The sequence below is a fragment of the Coccinella septempunctata genome, chromosome 8, assembly GCF_907165205.1.
Source record: "Coccinella septempunctata chromosome 8, icCocSept1.1, whole genome shotgun sequence".
Taxonomy (NCBI): Eukaryota; Metazoa; Arthropoda; class Insecta; order Coleoptera; family Coccinellidae; genus Coccinella; species Coccinella septempunctata.
The window spans coordinates 32,970,025-32,982,650 of record NC_058196.1 but is presented as its reverse complement, the minus strand read 5'-3'; the positions used below and the strand labels follow the sequence as shown (position 1 = coordinate 32,982,650).

The window sequence follows — 12,626 nt, the reverse complement described above, 5'->3', positions numbered from 1 at the left end:
TTAATTGAGATTCTATTGACAGGAGGCACAGAGCTGACCTGTCATAGTCACAGATATCTTCTTACCTTATCTTGCGTCATAAACGGCGACCTGTTCATGACAGCGAACTGGACGTAGCATGTTGTATCACAGAAATAAAGATCGTCGCCATCCCCGAGCAGTTCCGAGTCCTTATACAAGAACGGAAGTTCGGAGACCTTCTTCTTGATCACCTTCTCCTTCTCCTTATCGATGACAACGTCGCAATGCTTGCAGAACTTGGCAGCGCCGTTCAGGATACTTTGTATATCGATAGCGGCTACATAAAAAAAAAACAAAGATAAGATTGAAACTATCAATTCTTAATTTCGATCTCAACTCACCCCCCTCCTTTCCGTCTTTTCCAATAGTCCTGTACATTCCCAACTTCTGGCTGGGCGGAGTGGGGGATCTCTCCACGATCTGGTAGGTCGTGGGCGCCGGTATGTGGAGGATGTTGGCGAGATCCCTCAGCACACCCATGATGTTCTCCGCAGCCGAAGAGGTCAACGTCAGGGTTACAGTGACGTTACCGTTGTCTTTCGGTGGGGCGCTCTGGGGCGTCTCGCTTTGTCCCGTTTTAGACCTGGCCACTGCCAGCTCCCGTTCCACGTTCTCTTTGTCCTAAGGAATTAAGGATATTAATCGATAAAAAGAAATTCTATAAATCTATATTCACGATGAAAATTATTGGGGTCACCAATAGGTTATGGGCCCAGAACTGAGTTATATCAAACGTAATAATAAATAAACTCAAACTCACCGCTTCCGGAGGCTCGTCCATCCAAGGCTCGGTGGTCCGTTTCTTCCCAATCGTCTTCGTTCTGACCACCTTCACCCTTATCCAACGCCTCTTCCTCCTCCTCGTCCTCTTCTTCTTCTTCCTACCCTCGCTGAACCTCAGGTCCAACCCCACCAGATCGGGCTTCGGTCTGCGCACGCTGTACTCGTCCTCTGGCGAAGAACTGGGCTCCAAGGCCTCCGGCTGGTCCTCCCTGGAGAACAGGTCGTACCTCAGGCTCTCCTCGCTCTCGAAGAACACGGGCGGGAACTCTTGCTCGTAGAAATCGCGGTAGGGGGACGGGTTCACCACGTCCGGCAACGGGTCCAGCTCGCCGAACGGCTTGGTCTCGTAGTAATCCAGACAGCCGGGTAGGTAGGCGTTGCCGTATACCCCGCACAGGTCGCCGTACCTCGAGTCGAACTCCTTGGTGCCGAGCTTGCTGAAATCGCCGCACCCGAATATCGGGACCACGCCGTAGTTCTTGTGGAACACCGGTTCTTTGACGCTGAGCGGCGGCAGGGTGCGGAGCTGGGCCAACACTCCGTCTAGGTAAGTATCGTAGTCTTCTTCCACCTTCGAACTCTTCCTGGGTCTCTTCTTGGGCGGCGCCGAGCTCTCCTTGCTCTGCAACTGGTTCAGCCGCCTCTTCTGCTGGTACAAACGCCGTTTCTGCTTCTTCAACTCCTCCTTAGGGTCCACCAGCACCTTCTCCGACACGTCCATGGGTTCTACCTCTTCTTTGACAGTGACGTCAGAGCGACTATGATCGGAAACTTCGGAATGTTGAGAAGTTTCGTCTATGAGCTCCCTTTTAACCTCGTGGTTCAAGGACGCGGGGCTCTGAGGTATCAACTGACCGCCGTCTTTCTTCATGATCAACGGCGGCGTCTGAAGGCTGGAATCTTGACTTCCCGACGATCTTGGGGTCTGAGGGGACAACAGATCATCCCTGCTTGGAGTCCTACTGGGCGGAAGGCATTTCTTGATGTCTATGTGTAAGGGTTGGGACGTAACGACGCTGGATGTCGGTATCTGATGCACCATCGGGTTGGACACAAAAGAGGTCTCTCTAGTCATCAACGTCGGTTTTTGGGTTAAGGGTTTGGAGGTTGGGGGAGTCATCAATGGTTCCGTCCTGGTTGGTAAAAGAGACGATAATGTTGGAGTTGGTTTAGTCAAATCGTTACTGGTTGATACTATAGATGGCGATGTACACATGGGGGACGACTGGCTACTTGCGCACGCAGTGTTTTGTAACAGCTTCTTCAATAAGACGTTCTGGGACTCCTCGTTTCTATTGGACGACGGAAGACTAGACGGTCTACTGACCATAACCACCTCTTGTTTAACCTCAACCTCTTCCTTCACCTCTTGCTTGATCTCATCGGTATCCATGGGTTCCTGCTTGGCCACGTCGGGCTTCTTCAACACCTTCGTCAATTGCGTGTGCAAGAAACTGGTACCGGAGGTAGTCCTGATGGTCGGTATCAACTGAGGGGCCGTGGAGGTTAGGTTCAGCGTTATCCGACTGGTGGGCGTGTTGTTCATGGCGTTGGCAGCGGCTTGTGCCAACAGAGCGTTAGGTTGGGCTTGAACCAGCGATGCGTTGAAGTTCGTCTTGGACAGACTGATGGGCGTGGCCAACAGACTGGCCGCCGTTATGGTCTCGACTGTAGAACTTGCAGTGCTGGCCGCCGGGTGGGATTGCAACATGGCGTTAAGAGAAAGGGAGGTTGGTTTCTTAACGTCAATAGTTGACGCGCTATTGGTGGTTATAACCGACGTTTTGTAGATGGACGAAGTGGGCGGCATGGTCGACGTAGCGTTCTGACTTATAGCGGAGACGGGCGCTAATTTCGAATAGTCGGGGATCAGGTGAAAACCAGATATGCTCCTGGGCGTCTGTACGCCGCTGGTCGCGACGTTCTGCGTCTGCGCGACGCTGAAAACCTTCGGTAGGTTGATGCTCGACGTTTTGATAGCGTTGCTGATGACGTTACTGATCGAAGTTTTTAGGTTAGGCACGATGACCGTGCTCAAGGTCGAGCTGGTCGGTTGTTGCCCGATGTGTTGGATGATCTTGGAGGTCACCACCGGACTGGCCGACATTATAACCGAAGACGTCATTTTTTGAGCTTCTGTCTTAACCGCGCTTTCAGTGCTGGAAGTGGCGCTGCTGGTATGTAAGGAAAGTAGGCTTCTTAGTTGTTGCGAAGCGTTCGCCATGTTTGTAGTCAATTCTGTCGGTTGTGACAATGGAGATAGTTGGGGCATGGTCTGTTTGACCACGTTGCTCAAGACCGAGATAGTCTTAACTTCCCTTTTAACCTCTTGTTTGGTAGTCTCGGGTTTTATTTCAATCTCTGTATCTTTCTTATCTTTTATGTCTTCAAGGACGGTCGGGGGTTCCCCCGTGTAATTCTCGATCATGTCCAAGACGTCCTCGAAAGATTCGAACTCGCTGGGGATGGTACCCTTGCCATCTCTGCGTCTCTTCTCCATCGCCTGCAGAGTGAGATTATCCAACATCTGTTCTTGGGAGGGAGTCGGAGATGGTATCGAAATAACCACCGATTTCGTATCCTCCGACGAGCTCATCTCGAAGCTGTCGCTACCCGCCCTTCCAGGTTGAGATTCCTGTATAATCTGAGCGGTCATCTTCAACTCCGGCGTGTTGTGAATGATGACCGGCGACGATAAAGCCTTGGAGATGATCGGACTGGGGGCCTTCGGCCGTAAAACCGAACTTTCCACAGTTTTAGCGTTGTCACTGGGTGTATCTTGTTGAGGGGACCGTCTGTGCTCTTGGTTTGATGGAGAGGGCGCTGGCGACGGTCTTCTATGCTCTATAGTCAATATCTTAACGTTCGTTTCTTGTTTGTTCGACTGTTGTTCCGAGAAACTCGGCCTTCTGGGCTGTTCCACCGGCGGGGAGTCCATCTTGGACTTTTCGTCCGAAGAGTCTTTCTTGTCGTCGTCGTAATTGGAACTACTGTCCGGGGAGACGGAGTCGTCTTCGAAAATCTTCTTGGGTAGGCTCTTATCGTGGCTTAACGAGAGGGACGACGAGGGTTTATCTATGACCTTCACGTTGGCCAGTTGTCTCACCGCGCTTGCGCTGATTACTGGTACCGAGAACCCTGCCGGTATTATAGAACTCATCTGGGACGAACCTGCGCTCACGAAGGTTATCACCGGTTGAACTGTCGTCAGTTTCGGTAGGGTTAGGACGTTTGACCTACTCTGCAGGGTCGTGGTGATCTTTCCGTCGGACGCCACGCTGGTCACGTTATGAATCACTGGAGTGGTTATTATGGATAATTTCTGCGGTTGTTGTTTCATCTGCGGCCTAGGTTTCTGTATAACCTGTATGCTCTTCTGGTGTTGTATACTGTAAGCCTGCGACGTGTACTTGTGAAACTCGTTCAGATCGGACACGTTGATTATAGACGATTTCAGCAGGTTCTGCTTCCTCGAACCCTCGTCGATCAACTCCTCGAAGTCCTCCTTGGTCGATATCTGCTCCTCCGACATCTTGTCCATCATGGCGGCGTTGCCGGCCTCTTCGTAACCCTGCGTCTCGGACTCTTCGTGCTCCGAGGAGGGATCCGTGGTCGCCTCCTCGGCCTCGGGAGATTCGGGAGCCTCAGAGATCGACAGGATCTGCGAGGATATGGTCTGCATGTTGTACTTCTTGTTCTTCTCCTGCATGAGGTACTCGTCGTCGCTGGTGGTCGGACTCCTGATCACTATGTGGACGTCTTCCTCGTCGTACTCCTCCATGCCTTCCTTATCGGAGAACTGCTCTTCCCCCAGGTCTACCACGTTGCCGTGAAACAACAGGTATTCATCGGAGATCTGAGCAGAATCCAACGGACTAGACATGACGTCGTTCAGATCGCTCTGCGACAGGGTTTCCATGACGTCGTCCCCGTCGTTTTGAGCCGCGGAGTTCAGCGAAACCTCGTTGGACAACACCGTACTGTTGTCGTCTTCGAAATCGATGATCTCTTCCGGAGTGGTCTCCATAACGACCATCTGATGGTCTTCCTTGACCTCTTCCAACGTTTTTTTCTGACTGGTGGACGCCACTGGCGACGGGGGGGTGCTCGAACTGTCGTCGAGGTCGTTATAATCGCTGCTGACCAAAGAACCCATCTTGGCGGTCGCGTGCAGCTTCCCCGTCGGCCTCTTCTTCAAGATCGACACCTTGCTCAGGTGAGACTCCTTCTTGACGGCCCTGGACGCCTGCGACACGCCCTCCGTCTTCGTCTTGTCCGCGCTGGTCGAAGGGGGCGTGGGGACTCTCTTGGCCCCCCTCGCGAAGTTCCACATCGGCGAACCGCCCCTGAGGCCCAACTTGAAGTATCTGATGGTCGGCGGGGCCGGTATGGGGTTGCAGGGGTTGTTGGGGTTACCGCCGCCCCCTTGGTTATGACCGTCCATCATGTAGGAGGGCGTCCTGGGCGTGGGCGGGTTCTCCACGCTCATCGGACGCTCGACGCTCATCGGTCGCTCCGGGATGTCGGGCGTGCTCGAAGGTCTACGCATGCTCATCGGCGACATTATCGGGTTGCTCATCATCGGGCTCCTGGGCACCGGACTGGGCGACTGGTGGTGCATGGGGCTGCTGGGCGGTTGCCCCATGCCCTGGTGGAAGCCCGGACTTCGGGCCATCGGCGAGTGAGGCGGTTGGTTCTGTAACTGCTGTTGGAGCTGCGATTGTTGCTGCTGCTGTTGTTGTTGCTGATGCCCGTACGCCATCATGGGGCTTTTTGGAGGCATGGGCGACGGGGGCATGGAGTGGGGCGACATGATCTGTTGTTGCACCATCGGACTCTTAGGCGGCATCGGTGATTTCGGCGGTTGTATGTTCTGTTGTTGTTGCTGCTGTTGTTGTTGTTGATTCAACAGTCTTTGCTGCGCTTGTAACTGGGCGATGTGTTGCTGTTGCTGCTTGGCCAACTGTTGTTGCTGCTGTATCATCAGTTGGTGCTGTTGCGGGGTGAGCGGTTGCGGTTGCCCCAGTTGCGACTGTTGTTGTTGCCCCATCTGTTGCTGCTGTTGCCTCAGCATATTCCTCTGTTTCATCAGCTGGGCGGCGCGTTGAAACTGCGCCAAAGCCGCCTCGTTCTGATTCCCGTCCCCCATCTGCTGTTGCAACAAGGCCTGCTGGTGGAGCTGCTTCTGTAGCAGGTGGTGCGAGAGGTTGATCTGCCCCGTGGGCGGGGGGCTGTTCATCGGCGACGGAGTGCCCGGTTTCTGCTGGAAACCTGGCGACGCCATCCTGACGATCCTCTGCTGCAGGACGGGCGAGTGTTCGTTCATGGGCGCCCTTATGAACCTCATCTGGGGCCTGGCGTCGTTGGAATAGGCCACTGGGCTCGTGACCACCCTCCGGTGTTGCGGGGAGGTCATCCTGGGCGCGGCGGGCGGCGGCAGGCATATCTGGGAGGGCGAGTGGACCGGGCTGTCGCTCTGGGAGTGGGGGGTGCCGATCCTGGGCGACGGGTTCATGGGCGACATGCCGCTTCCCGGTATGCTGCTCGGGCTCTGCAGCAGGTTGGGCACGGAGGCCGGTCCCGGCGACTGGCTGAGCATGTTGGCCGGGCTGTGCAACGGGGAATTGTGCTGGGTCAACGGCGACATGGACGCCGAGGGCGACATCATCGGGGACTGCGACGTGCTCGGGTGGTGCATCGGCGAACTGCCCGGCGGTCCCAAGGGGCTCTGTCCCTGCTGGCCCATCATGTGCGGGGACGTTGGATGCTGCTTGGCTTGCTTGTTCCGGTATTCCTTCATATAGACCAGTGAGGATAATACAAAATTCAATAGAGATACGGCAGTTTTTATATAGACATTGCTACGTTCGTAGACACACAACACTGAAGGTCTAAAGGGACGGACAATCTAGATGTGCTCATCGATAACAAAACTGGTTTGCTTCTATAATCTTTTTTTTTCGGTCAAATAATAAAAAAATAGTGCTGGATCTAAGAGGGAGCAGTGCCTATATAGAAAAGATAGATACCTGTATCAGCATGCCGTGTTGCCGCGTCTGCTTCCTGCTCGATTCCAGGTGTTTCTGAAGGATCGACTGTTCGGCCGATATCCTCTGCAGTTCGGTGGCGTCGGCCTCGGTAAGGGAGTTGCCCGACTTCTTCAATTGTCTCTGTTTGCTATTCAACGACTGAAAAAAATTATATGAAGCTAGAACACTGGAGAAATTAAAAATAGTCTACAAATATAAAAAAATAGTCGGTCATGATGGAGTTTGGAATTCTAAATCGAGTTTTCGTGCTGGGCTAGAGGCCTTGGCAATGCTAACCGTGGAACCGGAAATCGCAATTGGATAAAATAAATATAATAGAAGATATCGCAGATTGAAATTGGCAGTTTTTCAAAAAATGCTGAACGAAGGGAGGTAGGTTCACAAAATTGCTTGAAATAGATTCAGCGTGTTCGAAAACCTATATTTTTCATAACAAACTTTCGGATATCCAACACTGTTTACGAGAAAGTCGAATTTTTTGTTTTTCCACTTTTTTTTTCGAGTTCACTTTGAACGGCTCTTTGGAAAGCAATGCGCTATTAAATCACGAACTATTTGGTTTTCTGGAATCTACAAAACAGCTTCTATGTACTGAATATCCTAGGACAGTCGTAGGATACGTTGATTTTAAAACAGAGCAGCAAATAAGTAATTTTAAGGGGGATCTCATTTTTTACCCAAAAAATCGAGATTCTCGAAATCGAGTTTTTGTGCTAGGGTAGAAGCCTAGGCAACGCTGATTATAGAACCAGAAATCCCGATTGGATCGGAGGAATATAACAGAAGATATCGCAGATTGAAATTTGCAGAAATGAAAAATGCCATTTCTAAGATGAAAATCTAAACGAAGGGATAAAGGCTTTCGAAATTGCTCGTGATAGATTCAGCGTGTTCGAAAACCTATATTTTCATACCAAAATTTCAAATATCTGGCCCAGTTTACGAGAGAATAATTTTTTTTTTCCACTTTTTTTTTCGAGTTCACTTCGAAGAGCTCTCTGGAGTGCAATTCTCTATTGAATCATGAACTATTTGATTTTCTGGAATCTACAAAACAATTTCTATGTACTGAATGTCCTAGGACAGTAGTAGGACATCCTGATTTTAAGACAGAGGAGCAAACATGTCATTTTAGGGAGGTTTAATCATTTGCTCATTTTTGACCCAAAAATCGAGATTTTGGAAATAGAGTTTTTGTGTTGTGGTGGAAGCCTTTGCAACGCTGATTATAGAACCGGAAATCCCAATTGGATCAGACGAATATAACAGGAGATATCGCAGGTTGAAATTTGCAATTTTTTAAACCATGGGAGACAGGCTCACGAAATTGCTTGGAATAGATTCCGTGTATTCGAAAACCTATATTTTCATACCAAAATTTAAAAAATCTGACACTTTTAACGAGAAAATCCGTTTTCTCCACACTCTCCATTTTCAATTTCACTCACGACACCGGAAGTACGACACACTAGGGGTGCGAAAGCACCTGGGGAGACGATAAGGAACGGTAACTAACCCCAGATAGTAGAGAAACTCGTCTTCGACTAGAAACCACCAGGATAGGTCTGCTATTTCCCCTATAGAGAATAGATGGCGCTCGAAAACTCCGCCATTACACGATTATCGAGTGAGCTACGAAATTTTGACAACTGACGTTTCAAATTATCAAATTTAAAGGACCAATTTCTCGAATCCGACTTAGAAGAATGAGAATCTTCTCGAACGCGTGCGCAGACACTCACCTTACGCAGCTTGCGCAGCTTCTGCACCTCGGTCTCGTAATACCTGAGCTGCTGGGTCAGGATGTTGTTCTGGTGGTTCAACCACTGCTCGTACACGATCTGGGTCTGTTTGTCCTGTTCCGTGGCTATGTTCTCGGGCGGTAGGGGCGGCGCCGGCAGGAGGTTGACGTTGAACAGTTGCACCTTGGGCTGCACGTCCACCGCGGGCTGCGGGGCGGGCGAGGGAGCCGGCACCGGCCTCTGGTTCTGCTGGCCGTGTTGCCACATGTTCTGGGCGACGATCGGAGCCGCTACTTATAAGAACACAGTTAGATGGTTGTTGAAAATATTTTATCAGAAGTTGCGCAATTTTTACCTTGCGGAGCGGGCTGTCCGAGACCCAGATTATTATCGAAAACGTCAGCCTTCAATCTCTCGAAATCGTGATCGCTGAGCAGGGCGGACTCGGGGTTGGCAATTGAGGCCAAGTTGTTCTGGCCCGCGGCGTGGCTCTGGTTCTGCTTCTCTTGCTCCCTCTTCTCCTGCTCAAGCAGATCTTCCAACAGGAGCGGCTGTTCCTGGAAATCAATACCAATGAGAACTGAACGGGGAGTCTGTTCGGAATTAAAAAAAAAATTATAACCCGATGACGACGTACCTAGGCATGCAGCTAAGATTTGAGAATGAGGAGGAATCTATTAGGGTCAGACGTTGAGTTAGAAGGGTTAGATCTATTAGGTTATATCTATAATCTCTCCGACTATTTGCTCAAGATTTGATCAAACTGAAGACGTGTCCATTAAAATATAAAAGTGTTAAAAAATTAAGTTTCCTTTCTTCCTTTTGGAGCAGTCTATCCTCTTGGGAACCTTCCAATAAAATTCGTGGTGCACGATGAAAAAAGATTCGTGCGACAAATACAAAAAGAACTTACAGTCGAGTGCAGGAAAAACCGCTCCAAGACCATCAGGAACAAATTTAAACAGTTCTTTAAGAAAAAATCGAATGTTTACTATTCCTAAACCATCACATTTAATTTGGAATGATTGGGACCAGAGAAAAATAAAGTATTCGTAGCTCGCAGACAATTCTCGCCCGCAAATACTTTTCGTCCTGAAACGCTTTTCGTCCGCGAACATAATTGCCTGTGATAATAACTGTCATCTTTCCGATATCCATTCTGGTCTTGGAAACGGCTTAAACGAGGGTGCGGTGTATAGTGTTGGACAAAAAAAAAAAACAAAATTAAAAACGTGTATTGTATCTCTCACCTCCAGCAGCAACGGCCTTCTCATCGGCGAAAAACTGGGCAGAGGCGGCGGTATGTGATGTATGTGTCCGCTCTGATGAAGAGGATAAGGCCCCATTCTCAATCCCATCTAACCACACACATGCAAGTAACAAACACCATACCTCAACCAAAGTTAGCGTCGGCAATGTACAGTGTGCGTTGCGACACGTCGGAATAATCCCGAGAATTTAGAAGAAACAAATTGAGTACATGTTTAATTGACACCCTGTATACACAGTGGATGAATCACTTGATTTCTAGATCATTCAGCATGAAAATAATCGTAAGAAAAAGTTTTTTTTTTCGCAAATATACGGATAAATGAGTCAAAAAAAAAAACGAAAGTGTATTCCAAAATGTTACAACGCAAGCTATGTATTCACCCCAATGAATAAATCCAGCACTTCCCCCTCCCCAAAACAGAAATTCTAATAACATCGAAGTTCACGTGTCAAACTTGACATCTGATGACAGCTGTCATCAACGTCACACGCTGTCAATAATTTGAGGTTAGTTGTTGAAAAAGTGAGCTATTCGTAGTGTTGTTATTCCATACAACTTGAATTATAAAGAGGATCTTCCTATCCTACGTTTTAGAAGAAAAAGAAGGAGGAATCACAGAAAAATATCAGTTTTTTAGGTTATTCCTGATGTTATTAGAATCATGTAAATTTAGTAAGTTTTCGTTATCCATGCAATATGATTTTATCTTCTAATGAAACATTCAGAGTTCAATCGGCTTCAACAGTTCCGATAATTTTTAAATAACCAAATATCTCTGAATACTGACGTTAAATAATCCCCAGAACAAAATTCGCTCATCAAAAATGATTAAAAATATTCTAACCCATTTTTCCCCAATAACTACGAAAACTTGTAACTGCAGCAATGTTGACAAGGCCACGCAGAAAAAAAAACACAATATAGAATAAATAAATTCAAAATATGCTCACGAACAACATCTTGTAAAGAAATTCGAAAAAAAAAAACATGCTTCAACCCTTCGAGGCAAAAAATTACCTGTTGTTGCTGCTGCTGATTGTTGGACGACCCTGGATAGGGCGGCGGCGGTCCCGGGTAAGGCGGGGGCGGCGGTGGGGGAACCCCCATCCTCGTAGCCCCCATCGGCAACCCTGCGCCGTGCAAGGGTTGCGAGTTAGGGTTCAACATCCTAGGCAACGCCTGACCTACCCTAGGCACGGACTGACCGACCCTCATCTGAAGTTTCTGGTTGTGCACTGAGGAGGAAAAAACGGAAATTCGAAACGTGGATCGAGGACGGATTTAAATCTAACTTACGTTGCGTCATCAACATCCTCTGGTAGTTGGGCGGGACGTGGAGTTGTACGTTGTTGTTGGGCGTCACGATGCCGGTGACGCCGTCCAGCGTCTGTAGTCTAGATCCGGGCGCCATCGGCCTGTTCTGCGCGGCGGCTTGTTGTACCTTGAAGAAGGAGAAATCTACTGAGGAAATGTTTCTTCCAAGAAAAACCCCCAAATTAACTTCATAACCTAAGATGAACTCGAAAACCGCCGAAATGAATTCTGGGCGCCTAAAAATCCCCTTTTATTGTGGGCGCCTAAAAATCCCCTTTTATTGTGGGCGCCTAAAAGTCCCCCTTTCGTGGTGGGCGCCTAAAAGGCGCCCTTTCGATTTGGGCGCCTAAAAGTCTCCCGTTCGTGGTGGGCGCCTAAAAGTCGCCCTTTCGATTTGGGCGCCTAGAAGCCTCCGAGGAGCTGGCGCTCGTTAAAATTAATGGTCTAACCTTCAACAGGCGCCCTGCTACGACCGAGATTAACGTGGTTGGGAAAGTTTCCCATCTCCATCAAGCGACCGGGGTTGAAACTTACCTGCTGTATCATATGCTGATGTATCTGCTGCAACAAGGGCGCCGAGCTGGGAGGCACCTGGTGCACGGTGTTCTGGGGCAGGGCGAGCGGCGGCGGATGGCCGCTGTTCACCACCGCCGACTGCTGCTGATGCTGCTGTTGCTGCTGTTGGGGCGAAACAGGAATATTCGAAGGTACGGGTTCCTTCTTTATCTCCATCTGCGGCGCCATCTGCTGGACGGGGGCGGGAGCAGCGGGCTGGGCGTGTCTCACGGCCGCCTTCTCCTTCTTCATCGGCTCCTCCTCCAGTTCCAGATCCAGGATGTTGGTCTTCTCGCCCGCAAGCGCCTCTAGCTCGGGATCGGCGTACTCGAGAATGTTGAAATCGGCGCCCATTTCGGCTGGAAAAACGAAGAGATTACGGGAACGCTCAAAGATGATCGTCAGGATGACTCACCGAGTAGTTCGTCGTCGTCTTCGCCGAGACCTCCCAGGATGTCGCTCACTCCCTGGAGCTCCACCATGGTGCCGGTCTCCTGTTCCAACTTTTCCAGCTCAGCCGTCACGTTGTCCGGTATCTCTTGCTCGCTGGTGGTAGAGCTCGATACCATGAGATTGGAGGCTTCCGTCTGGTGTTGGGTCACCGGTAATTTAGCCATGAGCTGGTGGTTCTGCACCTGCTGTTGTTGTTTCAAAATGTTCTGTTGTTGCTGCTGCTGCTGTTGGTTGTCCATCATCTTGTTCTGGAAGATGTGTTGTCTCTGTAGAAGTTGCTCGTATTGATCGCCAGATGGTGGCACTGGAGCGAAACGAAGTCCTTGAACGTTCGGCTGTTGCAGACCTGGCTGTTGCATGGCGGGGTTCTGTAGAGCGAGCCTCTGCTGCAAGGATTTCTTTAATGAATTCACAGATTTTTTCCTGCGACGAAAC

The 12,626-nt window shown here is 49.7% G+C and overlaps 1 protein-coding gene across 10 annotated transcripts in view; it reads right to left on the bottom strand.

The window, feature by feature from the left end:
- Positions 1–12,626, bottom strand: part of LOC123319493 (histone-lysine N-methyltransferase 2C-like) — a 34,458-nt gene that overhangs the window by 4,906 nt on the left and 16,926 nt on the right. For 3 of the 10 annotated variants that reach the window (XM_044906496.1, XM_044906501.1, XM_044906504.1), the window contains 11 exons: positions 12,154–12,589; positions 11,718–12,097; positions 11,166–11,310; positions 10,887–11,104; positions 9,847–9,954; positions 8,952–9,153; positions 8,597–8,889; positions 6,834–6,992; positions 782–6,610; positions 363–642; positions 66–298 (listed from right to left, as the gene is read on the bottom strand). In XM_044906496.1, coding sequence (XP_044762431.1) covers positions 66–298; positions 363–642; positions 782–6,610; positions 6,834–6,992; positions 8,597–8,889; positions 8,952–9,153; positions 9,847–9,954; positions 10,887–11,104; positions 11,166–11,310; positions 11,718–12,097; positions 12,154–12,589 — 8,283 coding nt within the window. The remainder of the gene's footprint in view (positions 1–65; positions 299–362; positions 643–781; positions 6,611–6,833; positions 6,993–8,596; positions 8,890–8,951; positions 9,154–9,846; positions 9,955–10,886; positions 11,105–11,165; positions 11,311–11,717; positions 12,098–12,153; positions 12,590–12,626) is intronic. The other 7 variants (XM_044906498.1, XM_044906497.1, XM_044906502.1 and 4 more) reach the window with 7 other exon arrangements.